This window comes from Echeneis naucrates, chromosome 4, assembly GCF_900963305.1.
Source record: "Echeneis naucrates chromosome 4, fEcheNa1.1, whole genome shotgun sequence".
NCBI classification, from domain to species: Eukaryota; Metazoa; Chordata; class Actinopteri; order Carangiformes; family Echeneidae; genus Echeneis; species Echeneis naucrates.
The window spans coordinates 2,542,898-2,565,073 of NC_042514.1; the positions used below are offsets into that span (position 1 = coordinate 2,542,898).

Consider the following 22,176-nt stretch of genomic DNA (forward strand, 5'->3'; position numbering starts at 1 on the left):
ATGTGACCAACAGAAAATACCTAAAGCATGCATTCAGCGCATAGTTGATTTAAACTCCTGAGGGGCAAAAAGAAAAATGTTGTTGATCTCCAGAATATGTAGAAGGTTTTAAAAAAAACTGCTCTGGAGTTGAAGTTTCAAAATTGATCGAGACTTATTAATGATTAATTAATAAACATATAATAATGATTATAACAACAACAACAGCGATGATTATGATGATGTCACGGATAATAAATATTTAATTATAATATCAGTCAAATATCGATATTGTTTCCTAATTTTCTGTGATAAGACAGTAAATGTTACGAAAAAAAGAAAATCAACAGGAAATGTTGCGTCACGCAACAACCAAACGCAAACAATGTGCAGCGTCACGTGGCAGCGACGCCCTGCCGGGCAGCCAATGAGCGCTCTCCGTTCCTTATTCATGGCATCTGATTGGCCGAGAGGAGGGAGTGCAGCGCACGGCTCCTTTAAATCCCCGCCCCCCCCTTCTCCTCCGGTCATTCCCCCGCCATCCTCTTCCACCGGCATTCGGCTCGGCTCGGTTCGGTTCAGTCCGCCATGGATCCAAAGCGCAGTGAGGCCGAGCGGGGAGAGCTCTACGCCGGCTTCCGTACCGCCTACAAGTCGTTCGCCACAGAGGCGATCCACGTCGGCCAGGAGCCGGAGCAGTGGAAGTCCATGGCCGTGGTTCCGCCGATCTCCCTCTCCACCACGTTCAAGCAGTACGGACCAGGAAACCATGCCGTGAGTGTCCGAACACAGCCGGTGTTTAAGATCCAGGAAGGTCCGGAGGAAAGGCCGGCTTTATCAAAAGATTCCATCATTTATCATCAATAATAATAATAATAATAATATTAATAATGTCCGCTAAAGTATCGATCGATAATCTGAGAGGAAGTTACCAAAGTCAGTGAAAAACAGCGTGATGTGTGTGATTATCAGTAATGATTTTCTGTTTAGTTTAGTTTAGTTTAGTTTATAAGTGATTCACACACAAACAGCCGGCCTATGTGATCTAAGCCGGGACATATATTGCATCATAAGGATGTCCCGCATCTGGTTCTATAAGGAGCGCCTCTTTTATAACAGGCCACTTTCACAAGCTTCTTTTTCAGCTGTTGGGAGGTTATAAAAAGACGAGATAAAGGAATCTGAGATGATTATTTGGGGGACGAGAGAAGAAGCCCAAAGCTCGGCTTCACAAATAAATGAACGGAGCTCTGTGAGCTGTTTGAGCCCGAAGTGAAAACGAAACCATGAGAGACTGTAAATTATATGAACCTTCTGGAGGTGATCTGTGGTGCGCTTTAAAAAACGGAAAGGTGAAATCCTGCAGTCTGACTGGTTGTTAGCTGTGACATAATGAGCGTTTATCACAGCTACTATTCAAGCAATTCGAGCAAAAGACGACATCAGGAGAGGTTGACCAACTGGAGAAGGAGAGAAGTGAGGCCTGATAGTAAAAGAATAGCCCTTATTATTATTATTATTATTATTATTATTTTACAAAAACTACATTGGTTGTGAATTCCTCTTCAGCATTGTCATTACTGTCAGAGAAGCAACTGTTTCCAACAACCAACCGGTGTTTTGATGACTTTAAAAAATAGACCAAATTACTTGAATTCACATGTTTCTGGCTAACTTTCACCTCCAGGTAGGGTTGACAATGGTACAGTAGACTGAACAGTGACTTTCTCCTGAAAAAAACAAGAAACAGGAAAAGATGACATATAGAGCTAACATCAGGAGAGGCGGGGCTATTTTTATTGGATTATATGTATTTCTGATTAATTAAAAATTACATAAAATAGATAAAATAGTCCACTTTCATATTTCCATTATCGGTAACCGTTTTATAAAAGCAGCATCAGGCTGTGATGTATTGCTGAATTATAACCTCACTGAATTATTCTCCATCTCCCGTTAGAAATTATTACACCTGCTTCTGTATAAATAGTTTTTTCCCCCCTCTTTGTTCAGTCCTGATCGATGAACACAAGCAGAAACACAGTGTCTGGTAGCGCCACATTCTCAGCCTCCATGATTTAATACTGCTGTCACTGAGCCTGCACAAGAAACAAAAGAAACAACTGCACAAAATATTAAAATACAATAAAAAGTCATTTTTAAAATAAAAATATGTCTCCATTAGAGCCAACTTTAATATGTCCGTGTCCATTTAAAGTTAATCACTGAGTATCCTGGATTTTGTCTTTTTCTGTAAGAAATAGCTTGATTTTCCAAGAGAAGAATAAAATCTGTTAAATAATTCTGCAAATTTAAACACATCGATAGAGTTTTCATAACTCCATGAACGGAGGTGTGAATGCTTTTTTTTTATGTAATAATCAAAGTCTCCTCTTTATCTATCCCGTCCTTCCATTTGTCATTCACCTCTATGTCCTGTTAAATCCACCACAGTCAACAATGAGTCGAAGGTTAATGTGTTTCAAAGTTTAACTTTCATTGTCTCTTGCTGTCCGGAAGCCTTCTCTCCCTTTTTGTCTATACCATCCTCTGTGTAGTTCAGGAAGAACAACAGCAGTTTTTTTATGGTTATCCATATCTAAAGTCACATCATGGAAGTCTGCACCTGTCGGTAATCATCTGTGTAAATAAGACGTTTGTACAGTTCCTTCCATTCTCTTCTCATAATTACTCATGAGGTGATTTCTGAGGTGATTAGTCACTGAAGAAAATCTATTTGTTGCATGTTTACTTAATAGTTAATATGCTGTTATATTTCAGCAGTAGGACATTGAGCCTAAAAGCAGGACCTTTCTTACGGCATCAGAAGTTTAAATGACTGGTTGATTTGATTTGGAAATCTTTAACTTCCCCTAGGGGTGTCTGTGGTTAGGCATTGTGTGATCATTACAAACAGTTTTAAAAGCTTCAATTACTGAGTCATCAAGTTAAAATAAATACCTTTCAGAACTGTTTGTTGAAATATTTAATGCTCAACAAGTTTAGTGTTAAATAGGGCATAAAACAGTAACATAAAACTAAAGCAGGAACATAAAACCAGGCAACCAACCTTAAACCTTATCTGCTTTGCACCTTCATCTTTACAGGTGTCCTTGTTCACAGACAGACGAACTACAAAAACAAAAACTTCGTACTCAAGGCCATGCTCCGTTTACTGCCGGCAGCGTCCAGTTCTTTCCCACATTTATCCAAAAACATCTTATTGGAGGGTGAAGCTCAGTAATGAACATGAGCGATGTTGGTTTTTTTTGTTGTTTTTTTTTTCTTAGTTGAGAACAAAGTCGACAGAGAGACATTCGAGCTGTCTAACTCACTCCGTACAGACGGACAGGCAGACAAAGTGAAAAAACACCCACTGCCAAAATAAAAGGGTGCCACCTAAACAAAAAAACAAACACAAAATAGACAAAATCCAGATTTCTGTTAGATGGAGCTATTTCATATGGAGGCATTTTGGTTGTTCTGAACCCAAACGTCCTTCTTGTAGTTTGAATCCATCCATTATCCTTTCTGCTTATCTATGCAAGGTTGCGGGGGAGGCCAACCCCAGCTGACACTGTGTGAGGGTGGGGTTCATCCCGTTCAGGTCACCAGTCTATAGGAAGGCCGACATAAAGAGACACAACACAAACAGCTGTCCACGCTGCACTCAGGGTCATGAACTGACCTGAACATCCCAAAGGCCCGAGTTTGAATAAAAACATGCTGTAAACATTATTTAGTTGGTTTTGGTGAGTGAAATGTTCTCGTTTATTTTGTTTTATTGTAGGGGTTTGAGTACAGTCGGAGTGGAAATCCAACAAGAAACTGTCTTGAAAAGGCCGTGGCAGCTCTGGATGGAGCAAAGTACAGTAAGTAAGACTGCTCCATTAATTCAACGTCTGAACAAACTTCAGCCAAACAGTTACACAATGGTTCTCATTCTTGTTTTATTTTGAAATGTTTTGTATTCTTTCCCCTGCAGGCCTTGCTCTTGCCTCGGGGCTGGCGGCCACAGTGACCATCACTCACATGCTCAAAGCAGGTGATGGAATTGTCTGCATGAATGACGTGTACGGAGGTGAGACACCGACAAAACAAACCTTTTCACAGCTGACTGCGGTCACTTCAGTCTGAATGGTTGTGGGTTGGTTTTTACTGTCAGTGGAGGATGTTTTACGACGTTGATGACTGAATTGCACTTTCTGTCAATTGCAAGGCACAAATCGATACTTCCAAAGAATTGCTCGTGAATTTGGTCTGGAGGTGTCTTTGGCTGACTGCACACAACTAGAACATCTTAAGGCAGCGCTGAAGCCAAACACGAAGGTGGGTCAAATAATTGGTGTTTATCCTCAGCAAATACTATGACTGTATTTAACTAAGCCAAGTCCCAGGTTGGCAGTGAAGTCACAACAGCATAACTTCAGAATTTCTCACGCAATGGAGTGTCACCTGATAAACAAACATGGCACTCACCTCCAGAAATCAAGTCAGAGAGGAGATCAGTTTGTTAATACAATGTGCTGTCAGTCCAGACATAAAGTTGTAAATCAATAGTAATAATGTTTAATAATGTAATAATGTTTTTTACCACCAGAGCATCACTAATAAGTGTAGAAGCAGTCAACTTTACTTAAAATAAACACCTGCTTGTTCAGAATCAGAATCAGAAATAGTTTTATTGTCAGGTATATGTAAGCATACTAGGAATTTGATTCTGGTGTTTCTATCTAAGACAAGGGGGGGGGGGGGACAAAAAGACTTACACTGAAATTAGAAATATTTGAAGTGGGACATGATACAATAGTGCAGTAATGTACAAATGTTCATGAGGTTGTCAGTCGGCTCATGGGGAGTTCTGGGAGACAGCCTGGGTGTAGAAACTGTTTTTAAGTCTGGTGGATTTGGCAAACAGAGCTCTGTGGTGCTGACCAGAGGGAAACAGTCTTGTTGACAGCTTTATTAGAATCTTAATCCTGATGCACCTCTTTGTCTGCAACATTTCACTTCTGAGGCTGGTCAATGTGGAGCTGAATTTAAATAAGAAATCAAGAGGAAAAGAGGAACTGCAGCACTCTCAAGACTAATGAGTGTAACACGGTTTTTATCACTGATCTGATGCTTTTGAAAGGTCTTACTGAAATACCAATATGGACATGTTAATAAAACAAAGAAAGACATCGATACCACTGTTTGAGATCTGTTTGAATCTCCTGGTGGGAACCTCCCGTGGCTAGTGTGACTCAGCACCTTGCGGGATGACAGTTGTGTTGTGTTGCCAGTGAACACAACAGAAATGACACTCCCTGATTTGCTCATAGCTGGTGTGGCTCGAGACGCCAACCAACCCCATGATGAAAGTAGTCGACATCAAGGCCTGCTCTGATTTCATCCACGCCCACAACAAGGATATTGTGGTGGTTGTGGACAACACCTTCATGTCCGCCTACTTCCAGGTGCAGTTCACGCTCTCTTGATTTTGAAGCAGCTGTTCGAGCACTTCCTGTCATCAAATTTCACTTCATGTGGAAATGAACTGCTGAATGATTAACTAAAGTGTTTGACTTGTGCTCTTGCAGCGCCCCTTGGCCCTGGGAGCTGATATTTGTATGTACTCAGCCACTAAATATATGAACGGTGAGCCTGTGTTCATTTTCTCATTTTGCTGACACAATTTTTGCTTTAAAATGTAATCTAACACACTCTAGCATGCACATAATGCTCTCGAGCCCGTCTAATGATGATGCATTTTTGCTTTAGCAGTACGGGCTTCCTAAAATATCCACTTCCCTCTTTTATTTTGCAGGTCACAGTGACGTGGTGATGGGTCTGGTCTCAGTCAACCGGGAGGATTTATATGAGCGACTGAAGTTTCTGCAAAATGGTGAGTAGAAAAACAACAAATTCAACTTCACAGGTTAATAAACAAGCAGCAGACCACAGCGAGGGAACAGCTGCTGGGTTTTACTTAAAGTCCGGTCCCACATTAATTTAAGAAAAAACAAAAAAATTATGCAGAATTCAAAGTTCAGAACCTTTCCTGCCTGATCTGATCTGGTTTTTGGAGCTTTCGTTTTTCAACCTGTGTGTTTTTTTTTTTCCTCTGTCGTGCTCTTGCTGCTTCAGCGCTGGGCGGCGTACCATCTCCCTTCGACTGCTTCCTGTGCAACCGCGGACTGAAGACGCTTCACCTGCGAATGGAGCGGCACTTCAAGAATGCCATGGCTGTTGCCAAATTTCTGGAGGCCGATCCAAGGGTGGAGCGCGTCCTGTTCCCAGGTGAAGCCTTTCAAACTAACCGCTCAAGAGTGCAGTGAAGTGAAGTGCTGAAACTGTAATCCTCCACCCTCCCTGCTTTAGCCTCTTGTTTGTCTGATGCAGACTTGTTCAGTCATGTTTACCAGCCAGCTGCTGTCCTTGACTGCATTTCCTCTAGAGATGCAATAACTTATTCACCAGCGTTGTCTCCTCAAATTTTTTTGTCTTATGGTCGCACCATCAGAAGTGTCATGGCTGTGAAATAAAGGTTTGACCAGACTGTGACCGATCCCGTCTTTCATCCCGCTGCGTTGGCTTTGTTAATCATTCTCGATTGGTGGCTCTCAGATCCAATTAACCCGCCGTCTTATGCCGATCAATTCGCTGCCTGGCAACCATTAACCTTTACGTTTTGGATTGTCCTCATCTCAAGCGCCTGAACCAAAGCAATAAAGACTGCAGGGTCAGAATGAAGAATCATTTATATTGAACAATATCTAATGTGAGTTAAACTTAGAGCCTGTCTATGTTGGGAGAAACCTCCACCTGTTCATTTCATATTCTAGCTGTTAGTTTGACTACAATCACAGTGTGCACAGTAATTTAAGCCCTTGTTCTCTCACCCACAGTGCAACCAGGCACTAAACCTTTGTCTACTGCAAAATGTCACACATGGATAAAGTTTGTCATTAAAGGTTTAAACGGCTTTGCTCACCCAGTTTTTCCCGTTTTTCCTGCGTCAGGCCTGACCTCCCACCCACAGCACGACGTGATGAAGAGACAGTGCACCGGCTGTCCGGGGATGATCACCTTCTACATTAAGGGGAAACTTGAACACGCCAGCACCTTCCTCAGTAACCTCAAAGTAACGTCACACTACATTTTGACTTACTCTGTTTTGTGTTTTGTGTTGGATATGCCCAGTTCACATTTCCTGACTGACAGGAAACACGAAAAACCAGGCAATAGATGGTTTAATCTCTAGACAGTCATTAAAACGGCTTTACACATAAAAGGAGATGTGGGTTCATTAAATGTTTTTGATGAAATAGAGTTTCAACATTTGAACAGCTTTATTCAATAAAATGGTTCCCAACCTGTGTTTGGGGCCCCCTGGTGGATCTTAAAGGTATCTCAACTGGGACACCAAACAGTAAACTACAAAAAACTGGAGGTATAAATAATGTGTTTATATCTGTTCTCCTGGGGGGAATTTAAAGAGCCAGCACGGTGGTACAGTGGTTTGCACTTCTGCATTCAAACCCAACACCTGTTACTGAAATGAGCCAATGACTGATGTCAAAATAGGGAGATGGTGAAATAGTCAGGAGACGGATGGCGAGTTGTCAGGCGTCATTTGGAGTCGGAAGTTTGTATCAGCGGTTTCGGGATTTTAAAGTCAGTGACAATAAAAATGGTTCAGTCGATTTAATCAGGGCTCAGTATTGATGAATAGATCATGTTGCCACAGAGTGAGGAGACTGTATTTTATTATAACAGCTTTAAATGGATCCAACCCATGAAGTTAAAACACCTACAGACAGTAACTGGTGCACTTCTGTTTATGGCTTCTACTGTTTTTCTGTTTATTTCAGATGTTTGCCATCGCTGAGAGTCTTGGTGGCTATGAAAGCTTAGCAGAGCATCCGTAAGTAACTGTGAACATGAGAAATATAAATTTTTGATGCTCTAAGCTGTAATATTACAGACAGCACCACAAAGGGGCAGCAGAGACCAAGGAAAAATCCTAGTCAGCGGATCCTAACTTGAATTTATGAGTTCACACTTTATTATCAGCATGAAGTCTCTGCTCTGAGCTCTGTTAAAGCATCAGGACATTTCTCAGTATTGGGCTCACGTGGGGATGTCATTGTCCAGGGCCATTATGACTCATGCATCAGTGCCAGAAAACGAGAGGAGCGTGCTGGGGATCAGTGACACGCTGATCCGGCTCTCTGTGGGACTGGAGGACGAGGCCGACATCATCGAAGACCTGGAGCAAGCACTAGCTGCAGCTGTAAGTATCGTGACCTCCAGCGACAGAAAGGTCATTAAATTCTAACAAAGAAAGTGCTGCCCCTTGAGACTGTCTGTTGCTGTGCACATTTTTCTTTTTTTGTTTGTTTGTTTTTTTTAGATAAGGGATGACCGATCCCTGTCAGGCAGAAGTTGAGAACTAACCAAAGAAAAAATAAAAGCAGGTGTTTGGTGGACAGTGATTGACAGATGTGAACAGATGCTGAGTGTTTCTGAAACCCTAATTTTACCAAAGTCACTTAATATCACAGACACCTATTTTTCTTACTCTATCTGGCTGGAGCACAATTTGAGTTCTCTTCATAATTACGACAGATTAATTCCCTTCATATTCGCCGAGCTGACTGTAACATCACATCTCTATTTATCTAATATTTCTAGTCTTTACCTGCCAACTGTAGTTGAGTGGCAGATCCTGATGACAGTAATTTTATAAAAGCTTCAAATAATCAAGGAGTCAATTTATTTTATTATTTTTTTTTAACTCATTAGATTAAAAGTTCATACACAGTATAATTTAGATTTCATTTGTTGGTAATAATCAGTGTTTCCCAAAGTGTCAGTCAGGATCATGAGCTGCAGACTCAAGTATAATTTCCTTTACAGAGCAGCCTGTAATTTAACTTGGACTGGACTTAACTTGCTGAGCAATGTCCAATTTTTACACCCTGGTGTAAAAAGTATGATCATCATGATTTAATATCACAAATAACTAGCTTGTAAAATAATTTTACTGTGTTTTATAGATTAGAATTTTAATTTTCTACCATGGGCAGCACGGCAGCATAGTGGTTAGCACTGTTGTCCCACAATAAGAAGGTTCTCCCCCTGCCTGCATGGGTTTCCTCCGGGTATCTGGAAACAGATAAGAGGTAGAAGATGAATGAATGAATGAATCTTCGCCCATTTTAAGCATCATTTAGTGTCCAGTAATAATTCTCAGTCTCCCTGCTGTCAAATATTTATAGGTTTGCCTCGCCGTCTATCTTTAGTGGCATATTCTGATGCAAACACAGATGGATGATGAGGTTCTACCGGTGGAGGGTAGATAATGATCAGTACTTCACATTGTAAAGACGCATCCAGGGCTGAAGGTTTCTTTGTTCTTGACACTGAATTTAAACAGGTTTTCTCCCACAGCTGGAACTTTTTTTTAATGATCTGTGGGCTCCCATCTGGAGTCGAGCCCTGCGCTCGTGGGCGGCATTTTGAAGACTTTAAAGGAGCATTAACATCCAAACAGTCATCTAATGTTAAGAGTCTGAACCCATTTGGAGTTGAGAATGATCAAGTTGCAGCCTATTTACCTTCATTAGCGGCTTTTCAGTCCAGTTCACAAACTATGTGTGGCCCCAAATAAACGAGGCCTGGAGAGGACCTGGTCATTATCTTGGGAACATTTAGAGAGAACCAGGCCAGGAAGGGCTGCAGTCCAGGATCGAGTTAACTTAAGTATTTCATTTCTGTGTAAGGGCCTTTGGTGGATCCAGCCATCTCGTAAGTCCGCTCTCTTCTTCCTGCAGTCTGGTCGATGTCCCTCTCAGTTCAGTTAATCAGGAATATTCCTCCCTTTTTCATTCAGTATTTTGTCTTGTTCATCCGAAGCACCAGCTTTAGTATTTCTTTCCTCTGTGAGCTGCTGCACGCACCCCCAGATCTGCTGCACCTCATCCAGATTTTTTGTCACATCCCTCCCCGTTCAAACGGCTTCTCGGGTTTTATTACACCTCTAGTGAGTCCTTTCAAACTCTGAGGGTTTTGATCCTTCTCTTCACTGATGTGTGTGTATGTTTTGGGGGGGGGGGCTTTTAAATTTTATATTTTGCATTGATGAGTTCGGAGGGAACATTTATTCACTACTGACTGACTGACAGACTGCACGACGAAACTGGGTGGAGACTTAATCACATTAAATTTGGACTCACTGAGGTTTAGTGTGCTGGTTTTGCAGCGATCACCACAAACTCCCTTTTCTCGAGTGCAGAAGAAGGAAACCATCTCTTCCACCTCTTACAACCACATCCTGATCCTGCGTGTCGGTCTGCACCTCCTCTCCTCAGGATTCAGATGCCTTCTCTGAATCCCTGAGCTTCTCCATCCGTAGCAAATGGAAATTAAATGGAGACAAATGTCTCTAATGGCTGTCTGTGGTCCGGGGGAAAAGGCACCTCTGATGGGTGAAGCATTTAATTGGATGGGATGTCAGGTCAGACTGGGGCAGGCAGTTAAGTTTCCGGTCACGTGTCCTAATGCTGGCGTTAGTTTTGAGCCATAAATTAAGCTGCTGGTTTTTAAGCGGACGTGATCTTTATGAGATCTGGTCTGCAGGATGTTCAGCCTGAGGTGGTTATCGACCGGTTTTGGGCCTTGGGCTCATCTTCTTCTCACTCGACTTTGTGGCAGACATTTTGGCTTCGGCTGCCTGAGCTCATCAAGAAAAACTGAGGAGGAATGATTGTTTTTAGATTTTGTTTCTGTCTTTTTCATTTTCATATTTCATTTTTTGCATCATTGCGTCAGCCGCCTCGTAGCTCTGGACTGAACCCGACGATTGATTTCACTTCTCCTGTTTTCCTTTAATAGCATCCAAAGGAGAAATGAAAAGGTCTTCAGGGCGTCCTCGAGGCTGCGGGTGATTCAGGAAGTTGGGACGAAGACTGGGGGTACCCGATGTTTTAAAGTCTGCAGAACACACAGGACCTCCACTCAGCGCACAAACTGAACCAGGGAACAAACTGCTCTTTAAAAACAACAACAACAAAAAACCCTCAAAAAAACATGCTCTCTCTAGATAATTAACACAACTGAGAATCTTTTTAATGCCTATTTACTACAACGTCAGTTGTGATATTATCGTCCGCTGGTTTCACTTGTTTTTATGTTTGTATGTGTTTTGTTTTCATTTGAAAGAATTGAATGTGTTAAAGTCTGTGTATTCAGTCGACACTGACACAGTACGACTTTTTGCAGTGAAAGACCAAACCCAATATTTTGTTGACTCTTGCTTTAAAAGGATTCGTTCTTCCGGCTGCTTCCTTGTTTTGATGTGCAGATGGAACGCTTTACACTCTTACTGTAATCTGTACTAAGGATCTGCCATCTTTTCTGATTCTTGCTAGATTCTTTGCTTTGTAAAACAGGTAGACATGTTCTCGTTAGTCCGACTAACCGGCGCTGACGTTGCTGCCTGCTGTCTACAGCCGGAAATGCTTTCCCGCTGACTGTAAATGAGCTCTAACTAATGATCTTCACAATAGAAATACACGTAGACCTGTGCAATCATTTTCCCAGAAGCAAAAACCATGAAGTGAAGAAGAAGAGACAGAGATATGTCAGCTTGGACTAATTATGATATTTGACAAAAAATTGTGGAGTGTTTAGTGGAGAAAATTATATATATACACCAACTACCAGTAATTTTTTCAGAATAATGTTTGTGTGTTTGTGAGCCTTTGATTCGGGCTGGCGACAGAAGCTAAAGATCTCCTCTGTCATGCTTCACATCAGTTTCCAGTTCATTTGTGTGAAGTGCTCGTTCTTCGCCCACCTAACTGCTGCTCAAATGTCCGCTCCACTATCACTGTCACTCACGTAACCCAGACAAATCCATTAAAACCAGTTTGCTTATGAATCTCACGTGTCTCCCTTTTCTCAAAGACATTAAATCTGGCAGAATGACCAACATCCCCAGAAGGACTCTGAGGTTTCCATTTCTCTGCAGAGGCCTTACCGCCTCTTTAAAGGGTTCGCTTCCCTGGAACTTAAATTTGTTGTTACTTATAACCATGAAATGGATTTTAAATCTCGGAGGAGCGTCTACATCAGTGGATCCTGTTTTCTCCTCCTTTTCTTTCTCCTTCTCCAAATCTTTTCCCAAAAACAGTATGAATTCAGGAATTCATTATTTTAGGCGCCTGCCACGCTGCCTCGAGGGACTTTTATGGAACCTTGTGCGTCCTTGTATAGATTCGAGGGGAAGTGGTGGGTGTTTAAAGAAATGGGGATTCTGCTGGAGAAGCCGAGGTGCCGCTGAGGTGTTTGAAATTCAGCTCTCAAACACTTCCAGCCTCGGCTCATTCAGTCGGACTTTGCAGGAAAACTTCATGATTCAGCTCAGGTTTGTCGCTTGCTGTCAGTCATCTGAAGCAGATTTTGGAGACTGCATCACATGATCCCTGACAACAAAAGTGAGTGGAGGCATCCGTTGTCATCTATTAGTGGGTTTTTATTTTGTTTATTTTACAGTTATGACCCTAAAATGACGTCCTCTGCTGAATAATGTGTGTTATCACCACCAGTTAAACAAAAACTGAGGCAAAAATCCCAAAAATAAACACACAACTGACTGTTTTCATCTGTTGCATCATAATAATAATAATTAAAAAAGGGAGACCGCTCACTTTCATGCGTCACATCTGAGGTCAACTACATTCATGCAGATAAATCAGAAGTCTGGAGATCAAAGGGCAGACATGTTTAAAAATGGTAGCAAGAGTCAACAGTAGTGTGAAATATTTAGTCGAGTTCCCAGAAATCCTGTAAATCGACACCATATTTGTGAAAGAAAGTCAGACTGTGTTGACGTCAATGGGAAAATCTCCCCTATTTCTCACTCAATTGACTATCTGATCCCTAAACCTGCAAATTCTGCTGCTTTAACCAATTATTTTAGATTTACACAGCAACTTTTTAGCTTCTCATTCAGTTACTTCTTTTATTTGCCGGTCTGTAATAATTAAAAAATAACCAAAGACAGGCTCCGGTGTTTTATGCACTCATCTACAGTTGTAAAGGTTTTATGGTGCATTATACTCCGAGCTCTGAATGTCAGTGCTGCCAACTCTCATACCCAGAGCCCGTAAACGCTGAGACCAAGGTCATATTTACAGATGCTTGGAAAAAAACACCAGCCATAAACTAAAGATGGATGAGCCTGTTTGTGGTTCATAAAGGCTGACTCAGCTCAGACTCAGACGAAGAGTCCAGGTTTTTGAAGAAAGAGCAAAGCAAAGATCGCTCACTTTTCAAGGAGCGTATTTATTCTTAAATGTGAAATATTTAAGAGCCCAGAGAAGTCCCATCGACTGCATCAGGTGAAGAAAACGATAATTACACGTCTGAAGGGTTCAATCATCATTCAGCTCTTAAGCACTGTGCCCTGGATGGGGGGAGGGGGCCACAATTAGTCCTGCATTGATTTTAAATTGTGACAGGTTTGTTTCTGTCTTTGTTAAAACCTGAAGCTGCAGCACCAGTTAACTCATTCATACCCAGAAGTGAACCAGAACCAAGGCCACTGCTCTGAAAACAGACCCCTTCATCATTTTGCCTGATTTTTCTGTGATATGACTTTAATCAGTGGCTTTTGTCTGTTCATCATTTCTGTCATTCGCTATAATGGTGCTGTGGCCAGAAAGAGAAAAACATGAATGTACCTGCAGGGCACCAAGTTCAATCAGCCGAGATGGTGACAGAAAGATTTACTGAACATTTACTGAGCACAGAAACATTTAACCCCTAAAGTCAAAGACAGTCTGAGACTGTATAACATCCTGTCTCATTTATTATATAAAATACTGTCCAATTTAATAAATTATCATTATTATTATGTAAAAAATTTATTCATCACATGCTATCTATTTCATTTATTTAAAAGAAGCATTAAACTCCTGGCTAAACTGTTGTGTGCAGAAGAGGAGCAGCCTTTGACTGTCAGCGTCCTCCATGAGAAATTGATCAGTGCTGCAGCCTGAACTGGTGGCTCTCATGACAAAAGGTCACAGCTGAAGACGGATGTTCATCCAATAAAACCGGGCTCATGAACGCACCATTGGGTGGAAACTTGTGTCCCTATCGAGCGCAGAGATCATAAAGTTTCACCATTTTTCGTTCCCTGCAGAAGAGATTGTTGGCGTGCTAAAACAGGCCATTTCTGCTAGTTTCAGTGTTATTAACAGTCCAGCTGTTAATATTCTATTCTGTGGCTCTGCTTCACCATAACGTCAATTAGCAGAGAGACCAACGGCAGTAACGGATCAATGTGCACATTCAAGTCGTCATGAATATTTTTTATTTTTTAACTCGGGGCTAAAATCAGAACCAGCACGGGATGACGTTTCCTCCGGTTACAGAAAACATCTGCTGGGTCTGTGGGACGAAGGCACGGGTCTAAAGTGTCATCAGCGTGGCACCTGAAAGGCCGAGGTCCAGCAGGAGTCCTGCTAAAGTAACTCCTCAGTGAGGAAACAAGTTGCCAGCGGGAACACGAAGATGGATGTGTCTGCAGGTTGAGCTGGAGGGGCTGTTTCCGCTGCTGCTGATACTGTCGAGGTGAAGCGTCGTACCGATTATTCACTTTCTGGGTTGTGTGCTTTTTCTCTCTTTTTCTTTTTTCTTTTTTTTTTTTTTGTGGCGAGGGCAGACAGAGCATCTTATTTTCTCCCACAGCCGGGATCCGCCTCAACCCCCAAATTTCATTTGTAATTCATCACCCTCTGAGTGCAGAACACAGCTGATCTGCCTCGATCCTTCAATCTGCTGTGACTCACAGAGACTACAAACATCACGATTAATGATTTAGGGAGGCATATGACGTCTTTAAGTAACTTCAAAAAGTTTGGAAAATGGGTTGACTGTTTGTTTTTATTCTTGGAAACAGGAAAATTTAGCTGCAAATGTGAAAAATCTTCAGTTCTTTGTGAGGTGTGAAAACCAGAAAATGCAAGCAGCTGTTTATATGACAGGTGTACTGAATGTAAAATTTCGAACCAGATTAACTCTTCAAAAGGAGAAAAGAGTGAGTCAGTGGTCATGATGTTACAGCTGATCTGTGTACCTTCAGTGATTAATGAAGCTCACGCTGAAGTCACTGTAATCATCGTTTCATACTTCACTGGCCACAGAAGCAGCTCAGAATTTAGCCTCTGTCTCTTTTTATCGATTTTTCGACACCGCTGAAAAAATTTCGTCCCGGTTCAAAAATGGATGACACAGTTTGAGCCTGAGGAGATGAAACATCTGCGCTCGATAAGCAGAAACTCTCAGGCCTGTCAGGTTCCCATCAGCAGCTGAGTGATGCTGCAGATTCGTTGTGGACTGATGTCCTCGAACGTCTCCACTGATGGACGAGTATACCATCAAATTTACGTGTGAAGAGTCACAAGAGAGAAAAGTCATGTGTTTCATTTGGTATGGAGACTGAGCACTAATGCAGGACTTCATGTGCAATTCAATGCAGGTGTCATGGATGGAAAGCTGGAAACAGCTGGAAGCTGGAAGTTAATTAACATAATCCATGTTTTAAAGATGAAAACCTGCATTTATGATTTGTGAGGTCTGAATCAGCAGCGAGGACTAGAAGACCTGAAAGAGAAGAAGAAATCTGAGTCATGAGGTTTTTTATTAAAACAGACAGATCTGCAGCGATGGAGGATTTGTTGGCTGAGCTCAGTGAAAACCTTCTAAAACCAAACAGAAACAATGTTCCAGCGGTCTATTTCAGAAGGGCAAATCATCAACTGATGTCCAGTCTGTTTAGTTCCAGTTACATTCCAGACTGTTTATCCGTCACATCGACAGAAGAGACCCAACATGAGATAATTGATTTTGTTAATTCGATTATAATTCGGACCCGCCTCCAATCAATGGACGCAAACAGGAAATGATGCAGCAGCTGAGCTGTAAACATAAAAATCTGCTCTGATCTTAGACCGTTTAATGTGAATCTGGATATCAGATTTATGCACCTTTGATTTCTTACTTAATAATGTTTGAACTCAGAGAAGAGTTTAAATAACATATTCAAAAAATTAAGTAAAACACACTGAATTTAAGAGTTGGAGCTCATTGGAGCCTTAGAGCCTTTTATTCACCATAAAGAGAAAGATTTGAATATTATTTTGGGCTCAGGCCCGTCGAGCCTCCACTTTCCTCCATTATAAATTATTTGCTGAAGCTGTTTGAGGTTGGATGACTAAAATAATCAGGACGTTTGCAGATGCAGAACGTAGCTTGATGTTTTTGAGCCATGAAAACGCTGACTAGCTGATAGCATCACAGTGGAACTCCTCAGCAGAACTACAAATGTTTGGTATGATGATGTATTCTCAGCATTAACCCGGTGACTCTTTTAAGATCTCCATCGATTTCTGCAAAGAGCCACTGACTGTGTGAGCCTAATAATGAAAAAGGGGCACTTTACAAAGATGGAAGACACACCCCATTAATGCTGAATTTGCATTCTTGACAACGTTTGATATCTTTGATTTAGTACGCCATTAAGACTGAAGCTCGTGCTCCGGGAGGTTTGTTGCGGACCGGAGGAAACATATTTATAGACGATTTGTAGCACAAACTCTTTCAGAGATGATAAATCAGAGGCTCCTCCTGCTTTTCCTTTTTTCACATTCATGTCGTGATAGATCACAAAACACAAGATTCATAACGTCAAATTGTGTTGTAGAAGGACATTAAATCAGATTAATATTTCAGCCACTTGTTCTCACTCCGGGGGAATCATTTAATGAGCTCTCAGTTACAGTTCAAGTTCAAACTAAAAGTTTTCAGACAACAGTGTTTATGGAAGAATTACAATGAGGCAAGTGAATTAATTATTTCGGTGCGTGGCCTTTGTGGGATTCTTTAGTTCAGTTCAGACAACTTTATTTACCCCAAAAGGGCAATTCATTTGCAGTTTCCAAACAACTATAATCAGAAACATTTCGAGACACATGAGCACAGAGACTCAATCAAATCAACAAAATCAATGATAAAAATCCAATAAATGAAAGCAAACAAAAGACAATCCATCAGAAATAAGTGGGGTCTGTGTTCAAGAGCTCAATATCAGAAGGAAAGAGAAAACATTCAATCTGTAAAAAACAAACTTGACACGATTTCCTGGTTTTCAGGCTCCTTTCTTGGCTCCACGCTCAGACGTTCAGGTGAGGAAACTTTTCCAGGTCGCTCGTGGAGGATTCGTGGACTTTGATCTTTGTCCGTGTTTCAGTCCTGAATATGTTGTTGATGAGATCCAGAGCCGTCTGTAAATCCTATCAGAGGAGCATCAGCGGGAGGTGAAAAATCTGCAGGCTGTGAATGAAAGTAGGTCTTGCACTTGTGTCCTCTGACTGAAAATCCATTTGCACCAACTCCGTCCTTCAGCACAAAAACAGAAAGAAGAGAATTATTTCACTTTGTCAATGATGCTTTGGCTGCAAAAGGCCGACTGCCCCCAGAACTGAAACCCTAGGGTTAGGGTTAGGGTTAGGTATAGGGATGATTACCACGATTAGACTGAAATCATGACCATGACCTTTGGCCCTTTCCATTATTCCAGTCAGAAGTTTCCACGAAGCAGCGCTGCTGCGTCATTATAAAGATCCAACAGCATCAAACCACTTCATTACAATTTATACAACAGCAAACAAGACTCCATCAAATGACTCACTCATCCTCATCCAGGTGGGGCTGCTGGAGCCACCAGGTGAGGGGCGGGGTCACATTGGACAGGTCACCAGTCCATCGCAGGGCCAACACACAAGGACCAAGGAAAGAGACCAACAACCACCCACACACAGTCTCCAGTTAACCTACAGGGAGGCACAGAAAGGCCAGCTGGGATCTGAACCCACGACCTTCTTATTGTGCTGCCCCCAACACGCTAACCACTACGCCGCCGTGCAGCCCGCCATCAAATGACTCCAAATGTTAAATCAAAAGTGTCTTGACACATTGATTTAAGGCCAGAAATAGGTTTAATCCATCGGAGGACAAATCAGGCAGGTCAGGACATAAACACGTTTGTTTTCATTGCAGGTGCAACACGTCCATCACGTTTAGGCCTGAGGATTTCACAGCGACCTCAAAACAAATGACAAACGTCATCAGCCACTTAGTTTGTGCAAACAGCCACGAAGCACACGGTGAACACTGATGAATAAAAACATGTTTGCTCACTGAAGCTGTAGAAATCTTTGAAATGTTAGCGAGAACATTTTGCCCGTTCCCCTCCGTCACTTACGGCAATAAAAAGGCCCAGCCGCCTTCCTCTGGCCCCCGCCCTGACCGGCTGCAGCCATCTGGTCAGCTCAGACTCAGTAACTTTGATATGGATGATTTTCTGACCAGGTCTGTGCACTGAGCAGTAAAATATTCAATGTTTCGTTGTCTGCTAATTTGTTTAAACAGGAGCTTGAGCTTCCCTGGGCTGCAGTAACTCCATCTGGTGTGTGTGTGTGTGTGTGTGTGTGTGTGTGTGTGTGTGAGTGTGAGTGTGTGCATGTTGGGGGCTTTGTCTGGGGACAAAGCACTAATCACCACAACATTCACAGTCATTAGAGTCAGGATTGATTATAGATCTGCAGTGTTCCTCAGCAGCAGCACGACTTCAGCTGAGCTGTTGGATTTATGTTGTAACAGAGACGTCTGGGTTACATTATGATCCGTGACAACAACAACAACAACAACAACAACAGCAACAAACAACTGTTAAAGTCCCTGAGAAGATGTGAAGCCATACGGACAAAAGTATTGGGAGACCAACAGGCGCTTTTGTGACTATTGTTCTTTTGGCACTAATATGGAGCAAACTCCAGAAAAGGGAATTTAATTCAAACTCAAACACTCCAGCTAGTTTTGTCTTCATCACTTTAAAAGCAACAAACTGGAGTCTGTGTACAAAGATGAGCTATATTTAAAACTTGATGTACTGTTTCTTCATTTTAAAGCTTGGATTTTATCCAGGTTGCGCTGGATACTTTCACTGAAGCCTCCTCCTGTGTTACTCACTGATGAAACCAAAATGAAATCCAAATGTGAATTTTTCTGCTGTTTTACAAGTTTGAAAAAAACGGACTCAAACAAAACACACCCTACTTCCTGTCAGTGTTTCTGACAGGAAGTAGGGTGACCTCTGACCTCTGAATAAGAAACGTGAAAACTTATTAAAAGAAAGTGTAACGTGATGGAACATTAATCGAACCAGCTGCCGCTGTGAACATTCACTTTAGCCATAAAACACCGGACTGCTGGTTATAACCATGAAGACAATATTGAAGGGACAAGAGCGGGAGTGGTGTGAAATAAACGGCACAGGCCTCTGGATATTAGAGAAAGAAAGACTCCTGGATCCCAACTATCATCAATTATTCAGCATAAAGTTAAAGGAGCAGTTAAATCAGAGCACGGCTGGAGAACCAGCGGCAGCAAACTACCACATGTGACCGTCAGATAATCCATATTCACCAATCAGAGCAGCCTTTTATTGTTTGACTATCCAATTTTAGCTGATTTGCATAAGACGAAGAAATTAGAGCTTCTATTTCTTCCAATATGGGCTCATTACAATTCAGTTCAGTCCCGGTCTGGAGCATGAGACCTTTTACTGAGTTATTGTAAAGCGGACAAGCGGGGCATGTTCAGGGTTATTTAGGACGGTGGGAACAGTCCAGCCCTGCTGTTTCCGTAAAAATCACATCAAAATTAAGGTTTGCTGCATTTTTATTCATTTCTCCTTCATTTATTCAGAAATGTTCCAACGACTTGTTTATTATTGATTTCAGATGTGATGAGGCTGAGGAGTGGGGGGGCAGCCACCCCCCCTCACTAATATTAACACAACAACCAGAGCTCATGGCCTCTGTGCACCGAGGAGGCCGCCTGCTTTAACGTAATTGGTTTATGATTTACTGAAACAAGAGTCACTGGCGGCTTCATACCTAACACCCTGTAATCAAACCCCCCCATCGCCCCCCATCCATCGGTAAAGCCATTTCATTCCCATTTGCCAACCTTTTATTTTTGTTATTTACTGTGCTCGCGCTGTAGCTTCTACATTAAAGCTGAGCTCCCCCCCCCCCCATCCCTGCTGGAACTGCTGCGAAGTGTTTGAACTTTGTCCTCATCACATTTGTTGCCAGGGGATTTGAGCCACATCCAACAAAGTACAAACATCCTCCATCGAGGCTGTGAGGTGAGTGAGGTGAGCTTGGCACAGTTTCTACGACACCATGATGATGCTGTTCATCCTGCTCCAGGTCAGCCCCCCCCCCCACCCTGAGCTCTTCCTGCTCTGGGGAATCTCAGCCATCTTTAAACTGTCAAATGTTCGCTGTCGTCGGATTCTTTTCCAGACTGCTTTAAGGCCCGCAGAGCTTAATATGGAGAAAATAAATCCTCCGTCTTTTCTTTTTTTGGGCAAACAATGATCCATTCAGCGTCATCGTGAAAAGAATGTGCGCTAAATGAGGTGAAAACAGCATTACCTCTGAGTTGGAGCTGTTTTGACAGAAGCACATCCCTCCTGTTTGCAGAGAGGATGAATCTCCATAGAAACCACTGCCTGACCAAGTACCTTCAGCCAATTAATCCAAACCAATTAGTTAGCAGGAGCCGAGCCTCAGGCTGGGAAACCTGCTGGAGGTGGATCGTGACGTAATTTGACAGCTGCCAGTCACTTTGGGTGAAAGCTTCGGATCTAAACTCGTCAAAGTTCTTCAGAGATTCACACACAGACACACACAGATTGGACAGTTGTGTGTGCGATCCTGGATGATGTTTGAAAAGTGAGTCAGTAACACTCACTGTCCAACAAGCTCTGCTCATTTTCCACTCAGACAGGGATTTCTGTCAGACTGAAGCAGCTCTGACTGCTGCTGTTTAAATATGAAGCAGAGAGTTCTCTGAGAAAGAGCACCCAAAACCTGCAGGTCATGTCTCATGGAAAAATAACACGATCCTTTGTTGATCCCCGAACAGATATTTCCTGTCTTCCTCCCCTCAGATATTGGCTCAGTGCTTTTAGAGATTCAGTCCTTGATTTTGATTTCAGTTGGCTCTAATTAAAGCACTTTCTTGTGAGTCTTGCCAAATTAGCATTAGCAGCTGTTTATGTGTCAATCCCGTCAACAGCTTTATAAGCTTTAATAATTTGTCCTTTGAACAAATTTCCTCTTCAAGGCCAAGTTGACGTCTGCACTGACTCGTGTTTAGACAGACCCTGCAGGCTGGAGCTGGCTGGTTAGCATGTTGAGTTCAGGAAATAAAAAGAACTTATATAAACCGCCTTTGGTGAGTTTGATGTTAAACAAGATTTCCTCCAGATTGTTAATAAACAAGAGTGTAGCAAGAGTTAAACTTCCAAATAGCTCATTTGAAAAAAATCTGGATGGTCTAAAAACAGACATAATTTCCCGTCTGACTGGATGATAAAATTTTATTTATTCACATACAAATAAAAATCCATAATTTCATGAATAATTGGTTTTACATTAGCACTACCTGACACCACCCAGTCCGGTCCATAAACATCCACATTTGGGACGATTGGATCTGATTTCCTCTGATGGAGGTCAGAGTCTGGCTGTAAAGTTTTCTGTGTGCCGCTAATATCACCATCATTACCTCCATCACGCTGCACGTGGGCCAGACTCGGGCCGTGGCATTAAAGTGTGCCATTGATATCTGACTTGGATGTTTGAAATGAATGCGAGTGGCGAGTTGTCGTGTTTGGACAGTTGTTCTGACTCGTGTTCCAGTTTGGCTCAGACATCCTTGTCCCTCACGTTGCTGTTGTTGTTCCAATTCTCTTTCTAAAGTGCAGATTCAGGGAGAATGTGAGCGTTTGTGCTCACTTTCATGCTGCACCATCAGGAGAGGACATTTTTGCATAGAAGCAGGGAGGAGAGGAAGACAGTTCAACGATCCTTCAACCAAACGAGAACTGGCAAACATCCGTCCTCTGAGCAGCCTCAGTGAGAAATCATGAAACAGAAAGAGCCAAGAAAACAAGAGTTCGGCTTATATATAGTCAATATTATGCAAATTTCATTTTCATTTTCATTTTTAGATGAAGCTTTTCAAAACTCATGTTTGAGTTGGAATGGAAACAAATCGAAATTT

The 22,176-nt window shown here is 42.0% G+C and overlaps 1 protein-coding gene across 1 annotated transcript; it reads left to right on the top strand.

The window, feature by feature from the left end:
- The first annotated feature begins 518 nt into the window (after positions 1 to 518).
- cth (cystathionase (cystathionine gamma-lyase)) lies at positions 519 to 11,934 on the top strand. The gene is made up of 12 exons (XM_029500697.1): positions 519 to 753; positions 3,770 to 3,851; positions 3,965 to 4,060; positions 4,199 to 4,308; positions 5,304 to 5,438; positions 5,562 to 5,619; positions 5,789 to 5,866; positions 6,109 to 6,261; positions 6,984 to 7,105; positions 7,836 to 7,888; positions 8,119 to 8,257; positions 10,861 to 11,934. Exons 1-12 carry the CDS (start codon positions 568 to 570, stop codon positions 10,876 to 10,878), a joined length of 1,230 nt encoding a protein of 409 aa, XP_029356557.1. The 5' UTR covers positions 519 to 567; the 3' UTR covers positions 10,879 to 11,934.
- The last annotated feature ends 10,242 nt before the right edge of the window (positions 11,935 to 22,176 follow it).